Consider the following 24,299-nt stretch of genomic DNA (forward strand, 5'->3'; position numbering starts at 1 on the left):
TGTTTGGGATGGAGCTGGGCCAGCCCAGGGCTCCCTCTGCTGCTGTTACATGAAGGATTAGCGGTTAGAGACTCTGTGCAGCTGCTGCCACAGCACGTGGTCTCCACTCCCTCTGGATCCCGTCCCCCCAGTATTTGAAACTTCTCTCCACTTCACCCTCAATGTTCCTGCCCAGCTCAATGTGGATTTTTCCCCCAACACTGTGTCCTTAGTGTGGGCTCTGTCCTTCTGGAAGAAGGTTCTGGAAGGTATTCTGGAGTGCTTTGAGGCCTTGGGCACTCACCCTCAACCTGGAGCCAGGGACAACTCGCCCAGTTTCTGACAGATCTTTACTAGCTGGGCTCTTTTCTGGGTCCTCTGGTCTTGACATCGTCTGAATTCTCTTTTCTCTTTCCTCTACCACCCCCTGCCTGGCTGCTAACCCCACGTGGGTGTTGTGCTATAGGTGGTTTGGCCCCACCCCTTGCATTCTGGAATTCACGGGGATACCCTGATGCCTACTTTTGATTTAGAGTACATACGTTTTCTGTGGCTGCCATAAGAAGTCACCACAAACTGGGTGGCTTGAAACAGTCAGAATTTATTCTCTCACAGTTCTGGAGGCAGAAGTCCCAAATCTAGGGTGTCAGCAGGGCCATGCTCCCCCTCTGAGGCTGTAAGGGGAATCCTTCTTGCCTCTTCCAGCTTCTGGGAGTTTCCAGCACCCTTGGTCCTCCTGGGCTTGTGGACGCATCGATTCTAATCTCTGCCTCTGTCCTCATGTGGTACCTTCCCTGTGTCCTCACATCATCTTCCCTCTGTGTATGTCTCTGTGTTTAAATTCTCCTCTCCTTATAAAGCCACCACTTATTGGATTAGGGCTCACCCTATCTCCATATGGCTTCATCTTATGTCAACGACATCTGCAAAGACCGTGTCTTTAAATCGAGTCACATTGCAAGGTCTGACGGGTTAGGATTTAAACATATCTTTTTGGGAAACACGATTCAGCTCACAATGAAGAGGTTGTGTGTGTCTTTTGTCCTTTCTGTTTTTCCTTTTGCTATCCTGGTTGCTGTCTGCTTTGTGAGGGGATTTGGGGGAAATTCAAAATCTATGCTGTTGCCACCACCGTGCCCCAACACAGAACCCACAGTTGTGTTCCAAGCACACGTCTACAGAACATCGATTGTTCACAACTTCATAACCAAACCCAAGGCAAAGTGATTCTCTAGAGGAGAAAGGGAGCTCTCACCTCCGAGAGGTAGCAGACCCTCGGTGGGGCTCCTTTCAGGTCCAGATGAACTAGTCGCATCTTAAATGGTGAGCAACCCGACATCGTACTATTTTTTGTGAAATCATGAGACAAAAAAACCTCTTGTCTGGACACTTCTTCCTAGTGGAGAAATTCAGGGTTATAGACTCCAGAGGCTCAACTGGCCTGGTCCTTCCAATGTCTGTTTCAATTCTGACACGAACTGGGAGGGAACTCATTTCACCGACATGAAATCGAATCAAGATGTCTGTCTTGGGACTCTCCTGGCAGTCCAGTGGTTAAGACTCCATGCTTCAGACTTCCCTGGTGGCGCAGTGGTTAAGAATCCACCTGCCAATGCAGGGGACGCGGGTTCGAGCCCTGGTCCGGGAAGATTCCACATGCCACGGAGCAACTAAGCCCGTGCGTCCCAACTATTGAGCCTGCGCTCTAGAGCCCACGAGCCACAACTACTGAGCCTGTGTGCCACAACTACTGAAGCCCGTGCACCTAGAGCCTGTGCTCCACAACAAGAGAAGCCACCACAATGAGAACCCCGCGCACTGCAACAAAGAGTAGCCCCTGCTCGCCACAACTAGAAGGAAAGCCCGTGCACGGCAACGAAGACCCAACGCAGCCAAAATAACTAACTAACTAACTAAATAAATAAATAAAAAGACTCCATGCTTCCACTACAAGGGGCATGGGTTTGATCCCTGGCCGGGGAACTAAGATTCCACATGCCACGCAGCGCAGCCAAATCAAAAAAAAAAGGATGTCTGTCTCCATGTTCAAACATAGGGACCCTTGCCATTTAGTTATGATTTGTCCCTAAAATAGAACAGCACTGTTTCCTTATAAGATGGCTATAATCTGTAATAACACAAATGACTGCAAAATAATTTCTTGTTTTAAAGACCCTCTTATCCTATGTATACTATGCCAGTGAAAACAGGCAAATATCTCAAACACTTTTCAGGCCCCACAATATGATGTTTTTGTAGAAAATTTATCCTCAATTTTATTCTACTTTGAATAGCGTTAAAAACAATTATGTTTCTAGAGTTCGAGTCAGCTTGGTTGTACAGAGGAAGAAGCTCTAAAAATTTATTCTAGGTCAGAGAAAACTATCTATGATTTAAAACAGGCCATTGATAATTTAAAAAACAAGTAAGCCACAGTTTATCAGTGTTGGCTAGTTTATGTTAAACTAGAGAAAGTATCTGGATGATACTGAAGCAGCTGGGAAACAGTGAAATCTTATTTCTTCTATCATAAAACACAAAGGATTAGATTGAAAAATGAAAGAAAATCTTTGTACATTGGTCATATATTCAGCTCAGTAATTCAAACTACTCATTCTGTGCAAGGATTCATAAATCCCTGACCTTAAGGAATCCATAATATAGCAGAGGAAATAACATAATGCACACAGAAACCAATCAGTTTGATTTTTTTAAGAATAAACTATATTCAAGACAGTCTCAATGACAAAGTTCTTAAAGCAATTACGTAAATTACCACTGATAAGTGGATGAGTTTAAGACAAAGCATTCTGAAAAACTGCAATGTTTTAAAGTTGAATTGTTTTACATTTAACCCCCCCCCCAAAAAAACCCAAATCTATTTTCCTGGGAATAGAATTAAAAGAAAAAAAAATTTTTTTTTTAAATATTTTCCTGGCTGCGCCGTGCGGCATGTGGGACCTTAGTTCCCCGACCAAGGATCGAACCTGCGCCCCATGCATTGGAAGTGCAGAGTCTTAACCACTGGACCACCAGGGAAGTCCCAAAAGAAAAAATTTTGAGCTGAGAAGTCTGCATTGGTCCTGTGTGTGCCTCCTCGTGTTCTGAGAGAAATTCTCCAATTATTCTTGTAGTCCTAGGGCAGGAATGAACACAAACATCTTACCTGCATCAGACACATTCAGAGTTGTTTACCAATGTAAGTTGCTGCAAAATCTAAAGGAAAAGGAGAGGAAGAATTCAGTAATCCATCTTGTGAGTCTGTAGTTCTTTGCTTTGATTCCCTCCTGCATGAAGTCTATAGAAATGTGATTATTTCAAAGACTTGGGTCAACTGTCATTGTTACCAGACAACCTGGCAGGTCTGCAATTGTCCCAGTTCCTCGGGCTTCCAGGTAAGTTACCAGGAAATGGCATCCGATTTCCCCAGTTTCGGGACTGTTGGGCAGATCTCTTTTCTTGTTCAATGAGTCTAAGTAGGTTTTCTTTTCCCCCTGTATCAGTAAATTACTCACCTTCTTCAGACTTAATCCTCATGAATGCACCTCACTGCTAATTCCACTCTTTCAGAATCAGGTATCTCCACAGGGTTGGTTAAGATCTTACTTCTTGCCCACTGGACCTAAGGTTGTCTAGGGAAATTGAATGTTGTAAACAAAGCAGCAGGGCCTAACGGATACATGTGTACTGAGCACCAACTGGACCCAGTGCCCTCCAGTGTAGCATGGGCCGGGGGAGAGGGGCATGGAAACCCCACAGAAGAGGGTGCGGAGTCCCTGGGAGGAGGGCTTGGAGACCCCGGGCGGGGAAAGGGCTTGGAGAGCCCCGGGAGGAGGACACCCCCGGGAGGTGGGCTTGGAGACGCCGGGAGAGCACGCACGGTTGGGCGAGGACACACTTCAGACGAAGACTTGGAGACTCGTCGGGTTCCGCGGAGGGCAGGGGAGGAGGAGGGGGCAGGCAACAGCGGGTGCGCCGCGGACGCCCTCAGGTCCCCGTTCCGTCCCGCTCGGCGCTCGGCCTCCGATTGCTCAGGCCTGGCCACCAGACCGGAGGTCGACGGCGGAACGCGTCGCTCCGCGTCCCCGGCCGCGCTGGTCTCGCGCTAACTCTCGCGGCGCTCGTCCCGGGCTCGCGGCGGATCCCGCGTTCGACCCGGCTCCGCGGCGGCCTGGACAATGGCACCTCAGAGGAGGGGCGCTCCCAAGGCGCCCGAGGGCAACCGGGCAGCTGACCGCCGGCGCCCGAGCAGGTACTGGGCAGCTCCGGGAGCGCGCGGACGGCGGCGTGGGCGGGGCCTGGTCGAGGGGGAGGGGCCTGGTCTGGAGGGGCGGGGGCGTGGTGTGGCGGGGCTGGGGGCGTGGCCCGGCCAGGAAAGGCTGGACCTAGCGTGGGCGGGGCCTTTCCCGGGACGGGCCTGCAGTGTGGGTGTGGCCTGGCCTCGAGGGGCGTGGTGTATGCTTGGGCGAATCGGGCTCTAGAGGGGTGTGGTCTGTCTGGAGAGCGTGGCCTGAAGAATCCCGCGAGGCCCGCGCCAGGAGGGTCGGGGCTGGGTGGGGGGCGGCCCAGGACGGGGCAGACCGTCGGGAGTCTTTTTTGACCTCTCTCACCCATGTGTACCAGGGGGGCCTGATGAATGAAAAAGTGATCTCATCACGTAGCCTTCGAGGGGATTCTGCCTGAAGCTTTAAGAGCCAGGGGTGTATTTTAATCATTCCAGGATAAATTACCTTGTCGTTGTGCTTGCCCCATGGGCCATGGACCTTGCTCCAAATCCCCTTCTGTTTTGGCAAGATTCTAGGGGTGCAGCTTGAGCGAGCTTACCCTGAACAGGGGTGCTTATTTTGAGGAGACCTCCAGGGGAGTGTTGCATCCGAATCTGGCCCAGGTGGCTGTTTTTTCCCCTCTTGTCTCTGTCCCTTCCTCTCTGTCCCTTTCTGTCTCAGCAGCCGGGCTGTTCCAGGCGAAGGTGTCACCTACAGCTTTGCACCTTCAGTTGGGGTTCCAGCCCCTGCTGCTGAGATGGGCGGGCAGTCTCCCTGCCCCATTCGGAATTGGGGAAGAGAAATGATGGGGCCACCGGAGTGAGGTGTCCACCCTGGTCTAATTAGAGGAGACCAGGTGGGCTGGAGGCTAGACAGCAGTTCTAGGAGTGGGGGTGGGGGTCTTTGTGTTCTGGGCACCTATGCTCCCTGTTTAAAATGATCATGTATTCACCCAACCTAGTCTGAGTGAGCTGTGCCCACCTTGGGATTTATTTAATCGGAATTTGTGTGTTATATATATAGCAATTTGCAGTGTGGAGAGACATAGAAAAATAGAAGGCAGGCTATCTGCTTTTAATCATATACTTGAAGACATGAGGTGCACCTCCTGAAAGGATGCCTGGATCTCTTTTCTCATTTCTGCCAGTGCTTCAAGCCCTTCACATTTTTCTTAGATAACAGAGTGCACGGCTACTCAGTTACACACACGTGAAAACACACGTGCATGTACACAGACACACATATGCATGGTTATATACCACCCAAACACACATAGACACACATGTGCACACACACACAGACATGCCTACAACTTCTGCACAGGCAGTGTGAATCCCACAGTTAACCCGGGTGGTACAGAAAGTGTCTTACTGGTGAATCATTTCTGTTGTACTTGTATTCTCTTTGTGGCTGGCTGGTGGTTTTAGTGAAGTGGGCTTGACTCATGCTTAACTTACTTCACATTGTGTGTGTGTGTGCACGCACGCATGCACAGGCATGTGCACTGGGACCATATGCATGGGGTTGTGGCAGTCATTTTTGGATGCAGGCAACGTGATCGGTGCCACAGACTCTGCCAGGACCTCGCAGACAGGTTCTCCATGGGCCTGGCCAGGCTGGGAGGAACACCAACAGGCAGTTCATCTTGTTGCCCTTGGGAGCAAGTGAGCCCTGTCTGGTCATATGGGGTGAGGGGCACGTTCCCCACCACATCCTCCCATGCTGGCGAGTGCCTCTGGATTGATTGAGAGTATCTCTGACAGCAGCCAGCATGGGAACAGTTTAAGGCTGTAACTAAGGGTGGGTGTGGTCTCTGGTCATTGTGGTCTGCATTTTCAGCACATGCAGGTGCATTTGGGTGACCACAGCTGTTTTCTGTTCTCAGCACCAGGAGTGTCCGGGCGCCTCGGGATGTGTGGAAGAAGTGGCTGAGAGTTGCCGTCCTGGGGGCCTGCACCACGTTCGTTGCACTCCTGCTCTGGGGCAGTCTGGGGGGTGATGACAGCATCACTGAGGTCCTAGCTCATCGAAGTGAGGTCCTGCCAGGCAGGTTCATTGAGGTGCCCTGCTCCGAGGACTATGACAGTCACCGAAGGTTTGAAGGTACATGATGCCGAGGTGATCCGGGAAAGAGCAGCATGTTAACATGGAATTCAGTGTGTTCAAAATGCGTCTTTTTTTGCTACAATGAATTGATGGGAATCAGGTTGAAAGTAGTGTGGGGGTGGCGTTGGGCAGGTGACCTTCCTCACCCCCCGCTGCTGCCCCCCCGTCCCCCGCCCCCGGTTGGTTAGCCCACACATGGACCCGGAAGTGTGGGTGTTTCAGGCCCTGCCTGTGCAGGGGCAGGCCCACTGGTCACTGCCCAGGCCTCATTGCCCAGGCCGTGGCCAGTGTTTCACTGAGGTCCCCCACACTGTGGGTGCCATCTGATGGAAGAGGCGGTTTGCCTGGAAGGATGTAACAGAACTGGGATGATAGTAATGAGCAAGTGGAACCCAGAAAAGGCATTTTCTGTCTTAGGGTGTTGTAACTGCAGAAGATGTTGCAACAGGGAACGTAGATACCAGAGGCCCTTCCCCCATGTCGTGTGCCCCATCCCAGCGCCTGACTCCTCTGCTCGAGGGCAGCAGTTTTAAAAACCTAACCAGAGTGACTGGGTTTTAAAGACAAAATTCAGTTTATTTTTCTCTTCAGAGCAATGCTTTGGACTTGAACCAAGAAAATATTGCTAAATCCTTCCACCAAGGGGCGCCATTGTGATGCACACAAGCTGGGTTTAGACGAAGGGAGGCAAAGACGCGCCCAGGGAATGGGGGCTGCCTTTCCCTTCAGGGGGTCAGGAAAGTGGATAGGTTCTGTTGTGGGCATGCTCTCTCTGTCTTGGTCAGCTTTTTCACTCTAAAGTCACAGCTTTTGAGAACGTATTTTTCCTACCCATTTAATAATTTATCAACGTTAAAAACTGTTGGAATGAGGTGGAGGGGGAGTTAGTGGAGACGGGTATGGGTTTTCAGTTGGGAAGATGAGAATGTTCTGGAGATGATGATGGGGATGGTTGTACAACAACGTGATCATAGTTAACGCCTCTGAACTGTACACTTTAAAATGGTTAAAATGGTAAATTTGGGGTTATATATATTTTACCAAAAAAAAAAAAAATGGTGGAGTGTGCATTAAAGCCTCTGGACTCCCCATCCCTCGCCCCTCTCTCCTCCTGTAGCTGACAGGGGCTCCGCCTGCCCTGGGCCTGTGTGTCTGGGTGGTGTGTGTGCGTGTTTGCAGCGTGTGCACTCGTGTATGTGCACTGACATTGTCAGCCACTCACAACTCACTTTCTCACCAAATTATGCTTTTGATGCTCATTCACGTTGAGCCTATTGTGTCGCTGCTGGATTGTCTTCTTGAACTTCTGTCTCGCCGTCCCCAGTTACTGGGAACCGCGAGGCAGGGTCCCCACTGAGACTCTGGGTCTGGTGGCCGCTTCGCCGCCAGAGGTGTTTGAGGCAATGTCACTTGGTGCTTTTGTTGCCCCTGCATCTTCCTGGTGAAACTGTTCCTATTATCAATCTTTTCCCCTCTCACAATTCTTTTGTGTTAAAATGTATTTGTTGATATGATGTCGCTCCCCAAGCTGTCTTTTGGTTATCGTTGTTTTTGCTTTTACCTTCAACTTTTATAAAAAGCATTTTTATGTCTTAATAAAAACACCTATATTAATATATTGTATTTAGCTCTGTGGAACTGAGGCACCCCTCCCCTAATGACCCCCACGTAGAAGTTTATTTTTCCCACATGATGAGACCCAGAAAAAGGCACCCCAGGCCAGCCTGGCTCCCTGTAAGCGCCCCAGGCCGAGCGCCCCAGCTCTGCCACTCAGCATGTGGCTCACATGGTCCCAGGACAATCGCTCCACCTCCAGGCATGTTCCAGGCAGGAAGAGAGAAAGGAGGATGAAAGCTAAAGGTCAGCCAGCCCAGTGTGTCCTGAGAGTGTCCCAAGGCCAGGGGGTGGCCATGAGAGTGTCTCATCGGCCAGGACATATCCTAGGGCCCACCCAGTGCAAGGCAGCCAGCCTGCCCTTGGCGCCAGGATACCAGGGGCTTGCTAAGCTTGTCCATCTCTGGTGCTCTGCCTCATCCTGGCCCCATCTACCTGACCCTGGCCCTTTCCACCCTGACCCTGGCCTTGTCCACCCCAACCCAGTGGCAACCCTGGCCACTTTAACCCTGGTCCTGTCCACCCTGACCCTGGCCGTGTCCACCCTGGCCCTGTGCTCCCGACCCTGGCCACTTTCACCCCGACCCTGGCCCCATCCAAGCTCCCCCATCCTCCTCCCTCTAAGCAGCTCAGTCCTGGGTGCAGAGGCAGGAGGAAGCAGGGTAGAGTGTGTGGTGACCACCTTGGGGCAGCTTTGCCAGGCCCTGCAGAAGGACAGTGACTACAGTTGCAAGCACAGCTTTGGTCATCCAGGAGGCACTAGCCAACGGGTCTGGATCTGTGGTCAGTGATGGTTCTAGAATACCGTGGATGCCGCCTCTGGGCTGTTTTCTCAAGGGTGGGTAGAGTGTCAGCTGCTTCAGGAGTGTCCCACCTGGTGTGGCGCTGCCAGGACCTACCCCCTTCCGGTGAGATGTGTGCGCTGCAGGGGCTCTGCTTGTACTGGAAAGTCACCGTTGCTTCTCTGAAATTCACATCTGACCGAGTGGCCTATATTTTATTTGCCAAACCTGCCCCCCTAATCCCATGGAAGGCAAGGCCCCATCCCACAAAATTCCGTTGTCCCTGGGGAGGGCCGCCCACAGGTGAGTCCTTGACAGCAGCGGGCAGCTCTTTAGTCGGGGTTCAGCGGGGTTGGCGTCTCATCCCAGCTCAACTCTCTCCAGGCTGCTCCCCGAGGAAGTGTGGCCGGGGCGTCAGCGATGCCATCATCACCAGGGACGAAGCCCGGAGGATTCGCAGGTACACGTGTCTCTGAGTTTCTGTCCTGAACGAGCAGGAGAGTGGGGCTGTGGGTGAAGCACAGGGAATTACTACTAAAAGGATGATTTAAAGAAATTCATTAGAATTCCCTAACAATTCCCCTTTGCACTTCCAAGGCAAAGAGGGGCTTTTCTGATTTCCAGGAGGAAAGGCTGTTGTCATCAGTGATGTGGTTGCTGACGGAACCTTCCAGAGGCCTGGGCCCTCTCCAGAGGCAGCAGTTCTGGCCCAGTGGGGAGGTTGGGGGGATGCTGTCCCGTCAGCCATTGAGGGGCCCAGCAGGTGCCTGTGTAAAGACAGTGTGTTCACCCAGCAGCCCCAGGCGGTCACTAGACTATTTTCGTCTCCTCTCCAAAACTGGTTGGGATAGCCCTCCTGCCTCCTAGCCGTGACTCATGACAGGGCAGGAAGTCTTACTCAGAAGTAGTTGGCACTGGATTCTTCCTTATTGTCTTTTAAAAACAAGATCTTGAAGCTCTGATTTTCCAACAAGGAGTTCAGACCCAAGCATGTGCCCAGTGGAGCAGCGTCTGGTCCGCATGCCGAGCTGTGTCTTGAGGGGAGATGTTCCTCCTGTTTCTAGATAACATTGTAGAGGCTGGTTGGGTGGGGAGGGTCCCTGGTGTGAGGGATGGATCCAGCCCCCAGTCAGTTTCCCGGGCGGCCATGAAGCATCTGTCAAAGGCACCAGAAGCCCCTGCATCTTTGGTGACGTGGGTGGTCCTGTGAGCTCCAGCACAGGCCACCATGTGGCCACTGCCTCCTGAGCTGGTGATTACAAAGGCTGCCCCCGCAGCCTGTGATGACAGGAGAGGGACCTTCCAGTCCAGAGGAACCCATTCAACTCAGCACCAGGTCTCTGAGCTAAAGATGGAAACTAAGCCCACTTGTCCCCAAGCTATGTCATACGTGGTTAAGGAGATGGTGACAAAATATTAACATTTACTCACTTAGCTTGAAAGTCAAGTCCTTTGGTCCAAATGTGATTTTTGTCATAAACATTAAGCAGTCTGTTAACGTTGTGCTAGTTGTGCTGGTTGATATGTGTCTAGATGTATCATAGATGATGCTGTTAACTGAATTCTGATTTAAGACGGTCTTCCCCACAGCATAGCTGAGAAGGGGCTGTCCCTGGGAGGATCGGACGGAGGGGTGAGTTGTGTGCCGTTCCTGCTTCGGTTTTCTTTTTACCCCTTTAACTTTGCTCTCCCTCCGAGGGGAAGGCGAGGGCACCGGGTGTTCAGGCCCTGCTCCTGGAAATGAAGTACCCCCTCCCTTCACAGGAGGGCTGCCTCGGATCACATCTTTGTGTCAGGCATCCTGGTTGGGGGCAGTGGGGGGAGGTCGTAGGCAGTGAGTGAACAGAGCAGGTGACAAGCAGGGGCCGACTGAGGAGGGTGACGGCCCTGGGAATGGGAGAGCCAGCACACGCAGGAGGAGCTGGTGGGAAACAGTGAGGACCATGCAAGGTGGAGGACGCTCCCACAGGTGCTGCATGGGGACTGTCATCCACCAAGCGAGACTGCAGGGGGTCTAACAGTGGCCCCTGAAAGATGCATCCACCCAGAACTGTAAATGGGACCTTACCTGGGAAAAGGGTCTTTGCAGATGTCATTAAGTTACGGGTCTCAAGATGAGATCTTCCTGGATTACTAGGATGGACCCTAAATCCAATGACAAGAGTCCTTGGAAGAGGAAGGCAGAGGGAGATTTGAGATTGAAGAGGAGGCCATGTGAAGATGGAGGCAGAGGTGGAGTGATGTGGCACAAACCAAGGGACCCCTGGGACCACCAGAAGTCCAAAGATTCAAGGAAGGATCCTCCCCTGGCGCCTTTGGAAGGAGCGGGGCCCTGTCGACACCTTGATCTCGGCCTTCTGGCCTCCAGAGCTTGAGAGGATGAATTCCTGCTGTTTTAAGCCTACTGTTTACGGCAACCATGGGGAGCTCGGACAGGCCAATGCAGCTCTGCATCTCATCCGCTTCCTGGGCGGGCTTAGGAGTGCACCCCTGCGAGCACCTTACGTTGGCCGGAGTTCTTGTGTGGTCCCAAATGGGGATCTCCTCGCCTGGCGTGTGGGCCCGTAGGAAGATCCACTCTCCTCTGCATAGTTTGGTGATTATCTTCATGAGTCTTTTATTCTGCAGGCTCTTTCCTCTTGAGATCTGAAAATTAAGCTTCTCCTTTTATTTTGGTTCAGTTCAGGGGAATATTTATTAAAAACCTATTCGTGCGTGGACTCATCTTTTGCCCGGCGCTCAGCATTTACTCGGGAAGTTGTCTTGCAATGAATCATCCAGGTTTGATACCTTTAAGTGCAGTTAACGTTTTTAAAGCCCAAATTATGTTCAGACGAACCCCTGGGCTGATCGCTGCATCCATGAGAAAAGACACCCAGACAGGGTAGAGGTGGTCCGTGCTGGCGCCCACTCCCCTCTCAAGATGTGGGAAGGCCCCCCGGAGGCAGGGTGGGCAGGGGTGGAAAACACTGGCTGTTCATTAAAGGGTTATGACCCAGCGATTCCACTCCTGGGCATTTACCCAGGAGAACAAGAGCATCTCCCACGATGAAATGCTGTCCCAGTGTCACAGCCACTTCATTTACAACAGCCCTAAGCTGGAAACAGCCCATGTGTCCATCTCCAGGTGAATGGACCAACAAGTGACTCCTCCCCAAATGATGGGTGCCCCTTGGCCATGAGACAGTGGGCAGCGGGTACTGCACCGACGTGAGGGAGTCACAGGGAGGCAACACTGAGTGAAAGGAGCCAGGCCAAGAGCGAAGTGCAGCTTCATGACTCCAGGGCCTCAGGTTCTAGAAAGTAACCAGCTGCTGTGGCAGAAGGCACCTGGGGAGGGGCAGGAGGGAGGGGTTGCAAAGGGTGCAAGGAAATTTGAGGTGATGGATGTGTTTCCTATCCTGGTAGTGATGGTGGTTTCACTGGTGCATGCCAGCATCAAAACTTACCAAACTGAACACTTTAACCAGGAGCAGGTCGTTGTGTGTTGGTTATACCACAGCAAAGCCGGGGGAAGGGCTTGTTCTTAGACCCATGGAGGAACTGTATCTGTGGACTGTTTTCAGAATTTTAGACCAGAGAGTCTCCATTCTTAGGGCAGGAGAGAAATATCCGCCGTCACACACCTTTGTCCAAACGTCTTGACACCCAGCCCGTGTGCATCGTCGCCCTGACCCGGGTGTGCAAAGATGGGTCTCAGGAACACGTGTTTAACGTTGGTGGCTTTTAGAGCTCAGTCGCCTGCCAGGCAGCCCTCACGCCGCCCTGCCAACGTCTTTTCCAGGCGTCTATCCTGGACCTGCACTCGGGGGCCTTGTCTGTCGGGAAGCACTTTGTGAACCTGTACAGGTGAGAACCCCGGGGTCGGGGGTGGGGTGGGGTCTCTGCTGGTTTCTTAGCTGGAGACACCTGAGTGAGGCTTGCGTGTATGGATCAGAGCGGCTTCAAGTCTTGGGTAAATTGCGACGTTTGCCATCGGGCCGAGGCCAGATGAGGACTGGAAGGTGCAGCTCTTCCGAAGGGCGGGATCCTTGCCAGCTAGCTTCAGGGAACAGCTTAGTTAGGAATGGACCAAGGGGTGGGGCTGGAGGGAGAGGTGGGAGAGGTGAGCGGCAGGCCAGGCTCCTGAGAGCTGCCTCCTGAGAAGCTTTGATCCTCCCCGAGGGCCAGGAGAAGCAAGAGATTCCCCCAACCTTGATAAATGTCACCCCACCTGCCAGGTCCCTCCCTCCCACCCTCCTCCCTTTTATCACACAGTTATCACTGTAGAAGGAGCAGCTCCAAGATAATAAGGACCAGCTGGTTTTCAGGGACTTGCTGGTTAACTGGAGGAAAGGCTGAATTTAAAGGAAATAAGGAAACATTAATAAAACATCACATTTGTCAATACTCATTTTTTCACAGATACTTTGGGGATAAAATACAAACTATCTTCTCAGAAGAGGACTTCCAGTTGTACCGGTGAGGGAAGGAATGCCCAGGTCAGGAAGGGGGATGGTGGTGGCAGGGCTGGGAGTGCTGGGGTCAGTCCTGCAGAGAACTGGCCCTCAGGTTCCTGGGTGTGCACGTGATACCCTGTCCCACGTGTGCGGACCTGTGTGTGCATCTGTTCACCTTTCACCTTTGCCAGCCCTTGTCTTTCTGTAGTGCTACCGAACCCAGTCCAGCTGCTCGCTGCTCGAAAGCCAATTCTTGAGAGACAAGTGTTGGTGGGGAAGGAAAGGTTGCTTTATTTCAGGGGCCAGCAACCAGGGGAGAGGGTGGACTCCTGTCTGAGAACCAACTCCTGATTGCTGCTCGGGGACAGGGGCTTTTAAAGGGGAGTTTCAGGGTTGTATAGGCAGAGAGAGGGAGCAGAACAGCATAGTCAGTTCTGACAGTCAGCTTGAAACCAGTAATGTGGTCTGACCAGCGTCATCTTGGTTAAGTACAGTTAATCTTTAGTTCCAGGGTTTGTTCCCATTTCTCTGAGGCCAGTTCTCGGAATTGTGTGAAGTGGAGTAGCTTATGTCGTGGCTTCAATTCGGTCATCATGTAGTCATCCTCCTTCAGCCTGGTGGGGGCTTCAGTATCTGCAAAACAGCTCACAGGATATGGCTCAGAATATTATCTATAGCCCTTGAGGGGGAACTAAAGGTCCTTGACTTTGCTTAATGACTAAACTATTATTATTTGGTCTCGTTTGACTATTTTCCTTTGTTTCTGCATTTTCTCACTTCTCTGATTAAACTTATTCTTTGGCTAAAGTGTTTCCACAGACAAAAGGCAGACTGAGAACATGGGGGTTGGGGGCAAGGACCAGAGGGTCCTGCTCCGTTTCAGTGTCACATGGTGCGGGCCCTATGGGCCCGGGGAGAATTCTTTCCTGTGTGGCTGACACCTGTGTCGTCTCGGCAGGGACCTGCGGCAGAAGGTCCAGCTGGCAATCGCCCAGGCATTTGGCATCAGCACGTCCTTGTTGCACCTGACGAAGCCCACCTTCTTCTCCCGCATCAACAGCACGGCGGCCCGCACGGCTCATGACGAGTACTGGCACGCGCACGTGGACAAGGTGAGCGAACCTGGGGCTTGTCCACCACGGCCCCAGCTGGGTGCTGTCTGTTCACGTGGTCAGGGTTTTAGAAGTTTCCTCTCTCACTGATGAGGTCGAGGAGATAAGATTTGTTTCTCGCGTGATGAGGTGACAGAAGACTGTGACAAGCACATTACAGAACAGTGAGGGCCTGATGGGGACCATCCTTTGCTACTTGTTCCCACACGCAGAGCTGTCTCCACCTGAGCTGTGAGCTTCGTCGGATGTAACCTGACCCGGCCTTGACTGACCTGGCCTTTCTGTCGTGTGGTCTCTCCTCGGGCCTGCGTCCCGCACCCTGCCCAGGAGGCCCCCTTCTTCCCACTTTTCACCTTTCCTTGGGAAGATTTCTCGACCACTCCAGATTCTGCAGATTCCCCTTTCTTGATCTCTTGCTGTTCTCTAGACACAGTGGCGCCTAATCAATCTGCGGTCCTGGTCAGCCACAGCTGAAGCCCTCTCCCGCCTGCATCGCAGCCACTGCCCCGCCCCACTCAGCCAGCACACGCAGCATGGCGCCAGGGGACGGTTGGCCACGGAAACGTCTGAGGGCTGTTGGCGGTCACCCCAGCCGCGGGTGTGCTCAGGTGACCCAGATAATCTCTGTGTCGCTTGACCCTGGAACACAGGAAGCGAAGTGAAAAGTAAGCAGAGGGTTTGGGCAGAAGCTCGCAGGTTGGGCTTCTGCCTGAAGTTCAGTCAGATACGCATGTGTTTATTTCATCTCGACTGTCTGAGCTCAGTGGAGGAGGGGAGCACGTAAGTGTGGTTAGTGAGATTGAGGAACCCAGTATTTAATTAAATTAACTTAAATTGAAGTAGCTTTATGTGGCCAGTGGCTTGTCTGAGCCAGTGCAGCTTGGAGGGCTCGATGGAACTCGGGTTGGAAGTGTGGGCTTCACCCTAAGGGGGAGTACAGTGTCTGCTCGTTCTCTTCCCATGGGCTTAAGGTTGATCAGTGGGTTCGGTCTGATCCATCCACGATCAAGCCTCCTGTCCACCCTCACTTCATGGCTCTAGCAGCCATTGACCCATTGATAACCATTGCCCAGGTGCATTATTTCATTAGGGGACCAGGACCGAGACCTTCAGTATAAGATCATCGTAGATATTGCAGAGGGAAAAACAGGGTTTTATGGGGTTGAGGGCAAAGACGACGTGTGTGGAGGACAGACAGGTTCGCACAGCAAGGAGCCTCATGCGTGGGACGGAGTCCGGAGAATTTCCCTGCAACGAAGGAAGAGCAGCCCTCCATGTACCGGGAAGTGTGGGTTCAGGAAAGACAACACTGAATGTAGCCTGGTTTGGTGATCCAGCTTCAAAGGAAGAAGGATAAGGAAGAAATTCTTCAGGCAGAGAAAACGAGTCAACAGTGACAAGTGGGGTAGCCTCAGACATCTCAGAGCCAGGAGACCTTGGGACAGGGTCTACAGGACCAGGGTGGCTATAACAGCCAAGGGGTCACTCACGCATGGACACAGCAAAAAGACGTACTCGCACAAGGGGACCCCATGCATCTGCTCCTTCCCTTGAAGCTCTCCAGCCTCTAGCTCAGGACAGCTCAGGCCCCACTGGCCTCTGCCATCCCATCACCTGCCATTACCTGCCTCCTTCCCAGGTCACTGTGTTCATGTGGGTTTGGGGTGGTTCCTTTGCAGAATCTGAGCTGGGTGGGTAGGAGAGGGTCAGGCTCCTGGACACCCCCCGCCCCCGGGTCTCTTTTATGTTTTATGCAGGTAGTGGACATGAGGTTCACTGCTGAAGCGATTCAGAAGCACTGCCCTGGGCTGTTCTCAGGTTTAGGTCACTTTGATGTTTGTTTGGTGCCCTGATGCTGGATAAGGGGCCCCTAAGTGGGGTCTTGGTGGGGGAGGTGGAGGGAGCTCAGGTCTGTGTAGAAAGTCCAGTCCCACAGATGGCATGGTACTGAGTTCATGAGAAGGTGACAGGGACTCAGTCACCTTGGCAGGCTTGCTGCCTCTCCCTCCTGGTCAGCCCACCCTCTCTCAGGAGATGACCACTGCCACGGTGATGGTGGTCTAGCTGGTTGCAGGGGGAGCGGGGCTTTTGGACTTTTTGAGCCTTGATCAAATGTGTTATGGATATGGACCTGGGGCTTCTGTGTACCGCTCCCATGGTGCCTACAGGCGTCAGTAAAATCATTTAAGAATCTATTCCTAAACACAGGAGCCTTGGGCTGTGCGATAGGGCACTGGTAGGATGACTTTGGGCTGCTGTCCTCGGACTCTTTCATTCTTCCTTATCTCTTACCCCAGTCTTACTAATTGAATGATTCCTCAGGCTGGGAGCTGTTATCATGTGATTAAAATTCCTTGTACATGCAAGTCACTATCTTTGCATGGAAAAAAAAAAATAGCCTATCTCACTGATTCCCTCTAATAAGTAGGTGCTAATTTGTATGAGTTCTTATGTCCTTGGAAACAACACCTGCTTCACATATTACAGACAGCAAACTCCTCTATCTCACATTGAAATCAAGCTCTTCATGTGGCACCCCTTACCTATAGTAAGTCCTGAAGATCCACAGATGGGACAACTATCCGGCCACCTCCCGTCCCGGACTTCAAGGGGTCCTTGGGAAACAAATGATAGTGCCTCCTGTTTACATTATATCCAGGCCCAGAGGGTCCATGCTCCTATGAGCCCAGAGCACAGATTTCACCCCCCATCCCCTGCTTTCCACCGCCCATGCCATCTTCCAAAAGAATGTCCACGCAAAGAGGACCAGACAGGAAAGGACAGACAGTGTAGCGTGGGCACTGGGTGGTGGTGGTGGGGAGTTAGTGTTTAATGGGAACAGAGTTTCAGTTTGGGAGGTTGAAGAGTTCTGGCGATGGTCGGCGGGGGTGGGTGCACAGCAGTGTGAATGTGCTTAGTGCCCCTGAGCTGTGCACTCAACGATGGGTAAAGTGGTCAATTGTATGGTTTGTGTATTCTACCACAATTTAAAAGAAAGCTTGGGGTGCCCACATCTGGAGAAGGAGCGGAAGCACCACCTTTGCTCCCTGTGCTGACGCGGGAGGGTCCTATTGGTGGGTGGGTGGGTGGCGTGGCGGCCCTGGGGCTCACGCGTGTGGGCTTCTTGGCGTGGGCTGCGCCTCTGACTGTGCGGGAACCAGGCAGGACCGCACGCCTGTGCTCAGCAGAGGGTTTTCTGTAGTTGGGAGGCAGAGCGAGGCCTGGGTCTGTCCCTCCCTGAGGAGCGTGTCCTCCCACAAGCAGACGGTGACACGCCCTCACGCTCTGCCCCACAGGTGACCTACGGCTCCTTCGACTACACATCGCTGCTGTACCTCTCCGACTACCTGGATGACTTCGGTGGTGGGCGGTTTGTGTTCATGGAGGAGGGGGCCAACAAGACGGTGGAGCCGAGAGCAGGTAGGACTCATGGGCGGGCGTTTCCCGGGATGCAGCGTTTACGGTGTGTCCAGTGTGTCCATGGAACACATTCGTCAGAGGAGGAAGTGGGCGTGGCCACGGTCACTGAGTCACTGCAGAGTGAGTTCCCAGAGCCAGCCCCCACTCCATCCCCTGTAGTGACTCAGAAGCTTAAGACAGACGGATGAGGCAGTGATCCTCACCTAATGTTGGTAAACCACACCCGACCTGGTGGTCCCAGAGCTCCCGCTGCCCCCAGCCCAGCTCGGACACTCAGTGCTGCTCAGTGAGCATGTGTGGAGCGAGGAAGCGTCCCCTCTCCTCCCCAGGTTTTGGGGTGGGGAGGGGCGGGGATCCCCCAGGGGCTTCCTGAGGGGCAGCCCAGCCCCAGATGAGACTCAGAGACAGAGCCAGGCCATTTGGCTCCGGCCTGGGCACCTCGACTGTGCAGCACCACTCACCTGCTGCCGTGGCTCACCCGACCCCACTGCGTCACCCTGCTTACTGGGTGTGTAGCTGTGTCTGCTTCCGCCTGGCAGCAGGCAGCTCAAACCAATGAGGCTGTCCACCTGTGTTGGTTTAGAATGTTCCCGTCAGCCATGAGGCGGTCCTGCAAGCCATTGAGTCCAAATGCTCCTTGCAGTGGTGCTGAATCCACGCAGAAGTGGCTTGGACATCAGAAGGTGTAGAAAGGAAGTTAAACAGCTCAGGACTGGCTCTCTTCCCTTAGGGGGTGAGTGCTGGAGGGGGGCAGACCCAGGCGCAGGTCAGTGGGCAGGAGGGGCTCAGAACGCCCTGCAGCTCCAAGGCTTTAATGGACCAAGAGCCAGAGAAGCTGCTGGTGCTAAGGCTGGGGGTCACATGTCACGTGCTTCTGGGAGGTGTCCAGGAATGCTTGTGGACTAAGAGGAGAAATGCAGGTGGGTTCCAAAAACGGAGATGACTGTATTTTTGGTTACTAAGTTGCCGAGCTAAATCCTGCTTTAAAGAAGTGGGTGATAATCTAATAGCTGTTTACTGAAGAAAATAAAAAGCCAGAAAGCACTGTTCATGAATGCCGAAAGTTTCACGTTTCTGGGGTTGGGTGGGCCGTCGCCTCCGTGTGAGTGTTACGCCTTGTAGGGTGAGTTACCAGCGCTGGCCTGCTGGTCACTGCGCGGGTGGTGATTTCATGCCAACAGTTTCCTCCTGGTTCTGATGACTGGCAGCCTGCCCTCGGGTTCTTCCTGGTGTTTGTGTCGTGCCCGTCATTGTGTTGATCACTCTGGACTTGGGAGCTGTCAGAATAGGTGTGGGGCTTAACTACTGGTGCATTAAAAAGGGAAGAAGGTCTTAGGCAAGATTGTGAGCCCTTGTGGGCCTTTCCTCAACAAGCTATCACGTTGACGTTGGGTTGGGTCAGCAGATTGCCGTTCCGGGTCAACAGGACGAGAGTCACTAACTCTGTCCCATCCGCACAGACGTCACCGGGAGCCTGGCGTTTGGCGGGGAGCGTGATGCAGCTGCTCTGACAGGCTGTGCCAAAGAGGTTATCATTTTCCCTAGAAGAGTTCATTCTCTCTTATGGAAATTAACAGGAAAATATGCTGAATGTTTTCAGTTTTCCCACTTACTTTCCAGAGCCCTCCGTCCCCTCCTGTGCATCCAGGTTTCCAACAGGTACATTCCCCTTCCGCCTCAGCATTTCTTGGAGTGCAGGTCTGCTGGTGATGGTTTTTCTGAAAATGTCCTTATTTCACCCTTTTTTCTAAAAGATATTTTCACTGGATGTGAAATTCTGGATTGGTGGGTTTTTTTCCTTTTTCTTTAAAAGCATCATCCCTTTCCTCTGGCTCCCCTGTTGCTGTCACCGCTGTCACTGCCCCATAGTAGCTGCCTCTTTGCTCTGCCACCTCCAGGATGTTCTCTAATCTCTGGTTTCATCAGTTTGACTATGATGTGCCTCAGTGTGGAGTTGTTTGTATTTATCCCACTTGGAGTATTTATCCTGCTAAGCTTATTGGATTAAAAGTCAAAGTTTCGTCACATTAGGGAAAGTGTTGGTCATTATTTCTTCAGATTGCCTTTTCCTGCCCCAGTATGAACCCCTCCTCTCTCCGAGGCTCCAACATGAATGGTGGACGGTTTCCTATTGTCCCACAGGCCACGAGGAGCTTCACTTTTCCTCAGTCCTTTTCTTCTCTGTTCTTTGGTGCCTCTGTTTGCAAAGTGTGCAGAAATGCTGGGGTGTGGGGGGGGCGCCCAGAGACCCCCACTCTTGCTGTAAGTCGGCGACATTTGATAACTGTGTCTGCAGTGGGGTGGCGACAGAGGCGTGCACAGATGGCGTGGATGGGCAGACGGGCCTGGCTACGTGTCTGAGGTCTCAGGTATGACTAAAAGTGGAAAGACTGAGGACAAAACGTCCTTTAGCAACGTGAGCCTCAGAAAGTGGCGTGACTCCAGGTTGCTCTGGGAAAGAGTGTTTCCTTCAGGTCAGGGGCGGCCTGGCTGGTGCAGAGGCGGGTCTGAGTTCTTGGTGTCCCCGGGCCCCCATGCAGAGGTTTCCGTGTGTCACACGATTTCTTTTGCTCCCTTGTTTCTGGGCAGAGCACGGTTCTCTGTTTACAACCAGAAAGCAGCAGACTCTGGGGTAGACTTTTCTCCTCTCTCAAAGATTTAGCAGTTGAGTTCCTGGCAGTGACCTTTTGAAGAGAAATGAAGTTGTCATGGGACATTTGGGGCAGGGCCGTGTGGCGGTGACGCGGCGCCTACAGGATCCCGGGGCTCCTCCCACACGATTCTGTAACGGTCAACTCGTTTGTCCTAAAAAATCTATGGTGGGTGTATGAGACCAGTTAAATATGGAAGCCCATAAACACGGGGTTCTCTGAACACAGGTGGGTGGAGGACCCCTGCTCCAGGACGCTCGGAAGCCGCCTCCCGAGTCCTGTCTTTAGCTGCCCTGGAGGGAGCTACAGGCGCTGGGTGTCTGTCTCGACACGCCTTCCCTGATCCGTTGCCAAAACATTGTCATCGCCTCACAGGGTTTGGTTTTGTTTCATGTGTGATTAGAAATAAGATCATAAAAAAAAAAAAAGAAAGAAGATCATAAGGTGGGCCCGAGGAGGTCACATGGCTTGTAGAGGCCCCTGGGGGTGGTAGCAGGGCCTCACCCCAAGTCCAGGTTGCCCCACAAAGAGCCCGCGGAGGCTGGGCTGGGTGCTTGGGGTGCCCTTCGTCCTGTGCGAGGGCTCTCCTGCTGGTTTGTCTCCAACCCCCGCCTTCCTGCATCAGCTGTTTCTCCAGCCTGCCCGGTTGGTCGTGTTGCTGCATTGGCCTAAACACAGGTCCTCTGAGGCCCGGCCACACATATGGCCTTGAAGTCATGCTCTGCTCTCCTCTCTCCCAGGTCGGGTGTCCTTCTTCACCTCGGGGTCTGAGAACCTGCACCGGGTGGAGAAGGTTCACTGGGGCACCCGCTACGCCATCACCATCGCCTTCACCTGCGACCCTGACCATGGCATCGCGGACCCAACATTCACATAGCCCCGGGAGGCCTGTCCAGCAGCCCTGCAGGGAAGCAGCCATGCTGGCCACACACCCCTTCCCTCTCGCTCAGCCCATTTCCACTGAACAAGGTGCCTTACGAATCATCCTGAATTTTGATTTGCTAACATTTGATCATTTTTCAACTGTGAGTAAATGGAGGGAACCAATTTCCCCTCACAAGCATCAGCGTTGGCTTTGCTATGCTGATGTGGGGCCCGGGAGCTGGCAGGGCCAACATGCCCTCCTTTTCTCAGGAAGGGATCCCGTGCCCGGGGTGGAATCCCCGTTTGTCAGCAGACAGAGTGTCATTACCCGGCCACTGGAGACTGACTTAAGTGTGGATGAAGCTGAGTGGGGCCAGCAGCCTCCACTCGGGGAACCAGAATCAGCATTATGGCACCTTGGAGAAGGTTCTGGGGGCAGGCGGCTCTGGGAGCAGCAGCTGGAGGGCTGATACTGCTGGATTCTGGGTGGAGGCGAACATCTGATGTTCTGGCGACTCTGGGCAGAGCCCCCAACACTGCTGGCCACTGAGAGTCACCCTGGCACCATGTTCATGCCAGGCTGGGCTCTGCCCCATCACCAGACAGGGTCCCTGACACAAGGTCCGAGGGTGTTCCCAGCGTGGCCATCCGCAGCTCGCCTGGGGCCTTCTGCCAAGCTGAGGGTCCATCTGCTCAGGTTCAGGTCTTAGCAACCCTCTTCTCGTCCTGGAGCTGTCCATGCGTTTTACATAAAAGTAACAGGGGAGCCAGGAATAGTAAATAAACTGGTCATGGGGGAAGCCTGGGTAGCGCGGCCCCAAGATAAGGGCAGCATGTCCATCAGTTGGCTTCTGCCAGGGTCGGGCAAGGTCCCAGGGCCGCCCCACAAAGCAACTGGCCTGGGGTTTGGGCATCTTCTGGGAGAACAGCTGATCACCCGCTGTGAGTGCAAAGGGATCCCCAGAAATGGCTCTGGGAGCAGGACTCTCCCGGCCACCCTGACCCAGGAGCCTCAACACTTTCCCCTTCGCCCACCCAGCATGGACCTGTGGACACGGCCACCGCAGCCCCACATGCTCCCCACACTCTGCAGTCACAGGGCTGCTTGGGCTCATACAGAAAGGGGCAGCATTCCTGGACCCTGGGATGAGCCATTTGCGTGGCACCTGAGGAGGCTCCATGAGGGTCTGGAAGCCAGGACCCCTGGGTCTGCCCCCCTGGGTTTGCCGGGTGTCCCTTCTGCACCGTGGTGATGATATGCGTGTCTCAGGGCTGTAGGGGCCGAGCTTCCACGTGCAGATAGTGGCTTGGGATCTGCTCCCTTTTGGGTCATGGTTGCAGTTTCCAGAAAGGCAGGGCCACCACCCACATGATGGCCTGGATCGTGGTTCCTGTTTTTAAAGGACTTTGGGCAGATCTGGGAAGGATGAAGCCCACGCTCTGGGTGGCGGGCAGGGCTGACCTTAGGGTTGGCGATGCTTTGGGGACACTGTCTCTAGGCTGGACCAGCCGGCCTCAGTCCTGTGCAGGAAAAGCTACCCCCTCCCATCCAGGTTGTCCTCTGGCTTCTCCTGTCTTGGCTTTTCAAAGGTTTGTTGCTCTGGTCTCAGGTTGGGATGCGAATTCCGACAGGAGAGCCCCGTGCAGGCCTCACTTGGTTCTGTAACCTTCACGTTATCTGAATGACGCCTTACCCTCGGCGTGAGGATGGGCAGACGTTCTCGGGTATTCCACAGCCCACTTGGCCACTCAGTACATTTAAGGAGGGGGCGGTCTGATGGTTTAGTTGTGGTTAAAGTGCTTTGGAAATAAGTAAGTTATTGGTTTTAATTGACATTCTTTGCTACTTTTCCTGTTTATAATCATCACAGAGGTACTTGGACAAAGAAATAAAGATATTTGGGCAAAAGCAAGAATGTCCTTCTTTTTAGAAATTCCCTGGCGGTCCAGTGGTTAGGATTCTGCACTTTCACTGCTGAGGGCATGGGTTCAATCCCTGGTCGGGGAACTAAGATCCCACAAGTCACTCTGCGCGGCAAAAAAAAAAAAAAAAAAAAAAGAATGTCCTTCTTTTAAAATAAGAGAAGATGCGTAGCCCATGCCGGTGACCTCCAGACGCGCTCACCTGGGGCCGCATGGGCATCTCCGTCCTACGGGATGGTCCTGACTGAGAGCAGATGTGGTGTGTTCCAGGGAGAAGAGGACGTTCCTGGCACATCCTCTGCTGAGTGATTTATTTCCTAATAAAAGTGTTTAGTCTGAATCAAAGAACACGAGCATTGGTCTCACTGCTGGAAAGAAGGGGTTGCCGCTCTGTCTCTCCTGGTGAGCTGGCCGCCAGGGCCAGGTCTGAGCACGGCTGAGCCTCCGTGAGAGCGGAAGCTGAAACATCAGGTCAGGAGCTGACCCAGTGGGACGGGGTCCGAGCCAGCTGCGAGTTACCTCACCTGCCCCGCGCAGGAGGAAATGGCAGAAGATCACAACGTGCCAGGGAGGGCGTCCAGGGAGGGCATGCAGGGCAGGTGTGGCCCCACCATTTGTGTGGGAGTTGGGCTCGGCCAGTGCAGGGAGGGTGGGGTCCCTGTGTCCACCTTGAGGCTGGGCACCTCCGCTGTGCAGGGCCTCTGCTTTCTCACCGGGTGGGCAGGTGTGGCTGACCTCTCGCCTTGCCTTGGGGTTCCGGGAGGCTCGGAAGGTGCTCGGCAGCGACAGACAGCAGGACCGGGCGTGAGCGTGGGCAGGCGGGAAGGATGTGGCTGTGGCATCCCCGTGATTAGGGCGGGGCCGGTGGGCAGGGGCCGCAGAGCAGGGCGCCGTGGCTTCGGGTGGTTGTCGCAGGGGCCACAGAGATGCCGCTGGCAGGACGGCATGGAGGTTGCTGTTTATAGAAATCTCCGCAGCTGCCCAGCCTGTCTCAGGGCTGGCCCCAGAGCAGAACACCAGCCTGTTTGTTCCCCTCCGAGTTACAACTGGAGCCACCTCGAATGGGATCCATGCTGCTTCTCAGTCCTGATCTTCTAATCCTGGAGCCACTTCGCGTCCGTGTTCTCTCCTCCAACATGGTCTT

General features: G+C 53.3%; 2 protein-coding genes across 8 annotated transcripts in view; one reads left to right on the plus strand and one right to left on the minus strand.

Moving 5' to 3' along the window:
- The window catches only part of HEXD (hexosaminidase D), a 19,411-nt gene extending 15,273 nt beyond the window's left edge, over positions 1–4,138 (minus strand). For 3 of the 6 annotated variants that reach the window (XR_013824993.1, XM_079904027.1, XM_079904028.1), the window contains exons 1-4: positions 3,860–4,138; positions 3,495–3,611; positions 3,146–3,195; positions 1,235–1,375 (exon numbers count right to left, since the gene is read on the minus strand). Coding sequence is in view for 4 of the 6 variants with exons in the window: in XM_079904027.1 (XP_079760153.1) it covers positions 1,235–1,375; positions 3,146–3,160 (156 nt within the window). In the remaining 2 variants the exon portion in view is untranslated. Of the gene's footprint in view, positions 1–1,234; positions 1,376–3,145; positions 3,196–3,494; positions 3,612–3,859 lie in introns of those variants that run through there. The other 3 variants (XM_079904026.1, XM_079904029.1, XM_079904030.1) reach the window with 3 other exon arrangements.
- Positions 4,114–23,362, plus strand: OGFOD3 (2-oxoglutarate and iron dependent oxygenase domain containing 3). 2 transcript variants are annotated; one of them, XM_079904061.1, is made up of 9 exons: positions 4,114–4,231; positions 6,130–6,347; positions 9,131–9,206; positions 10,337–10,379; positions 12,531–12,595; positions 13,151–13,207; positions 14,144–14,297; positions 17,594–17,717; positions 21,109–23,362. In XM_079904061.1, exons 1-9 carry the CDS (start codon positions 4,158–4,160, stop codon positions 21,243–21,245), a joined length of 948 nt encoding a protein of 315 aa, XP_079760187.1. In that variant the 5' UTR covers positions 4,114–4,157; the 3' UTR covers positions 21,246–23,362. The 2 variants fall into 2 exon arrangements, with proteins under 2 accessions (XP_079760187.1, XP_079760186.1); XM_079904060.1 differs by lacking the exon at positions 21,109–23,362 and having other exon boundaries at positions 17,594–18,173.
- Positions 23,363–24,299: the final 937 nt, after the last annotated feature.

Source organism: Stenella coeruleoalba (assembly GCF_951394435.1).
Source record: "Stenella coeruleoalba genome assembly, chromosome: 19".
In the NCBI taxonomy this organism is placed as follows: Eukaryota; Metazoa; Chordata; class Mammalia; order Artiodactyla; family Delphinidae; genus Stenella; species Stenella coeruleoalba.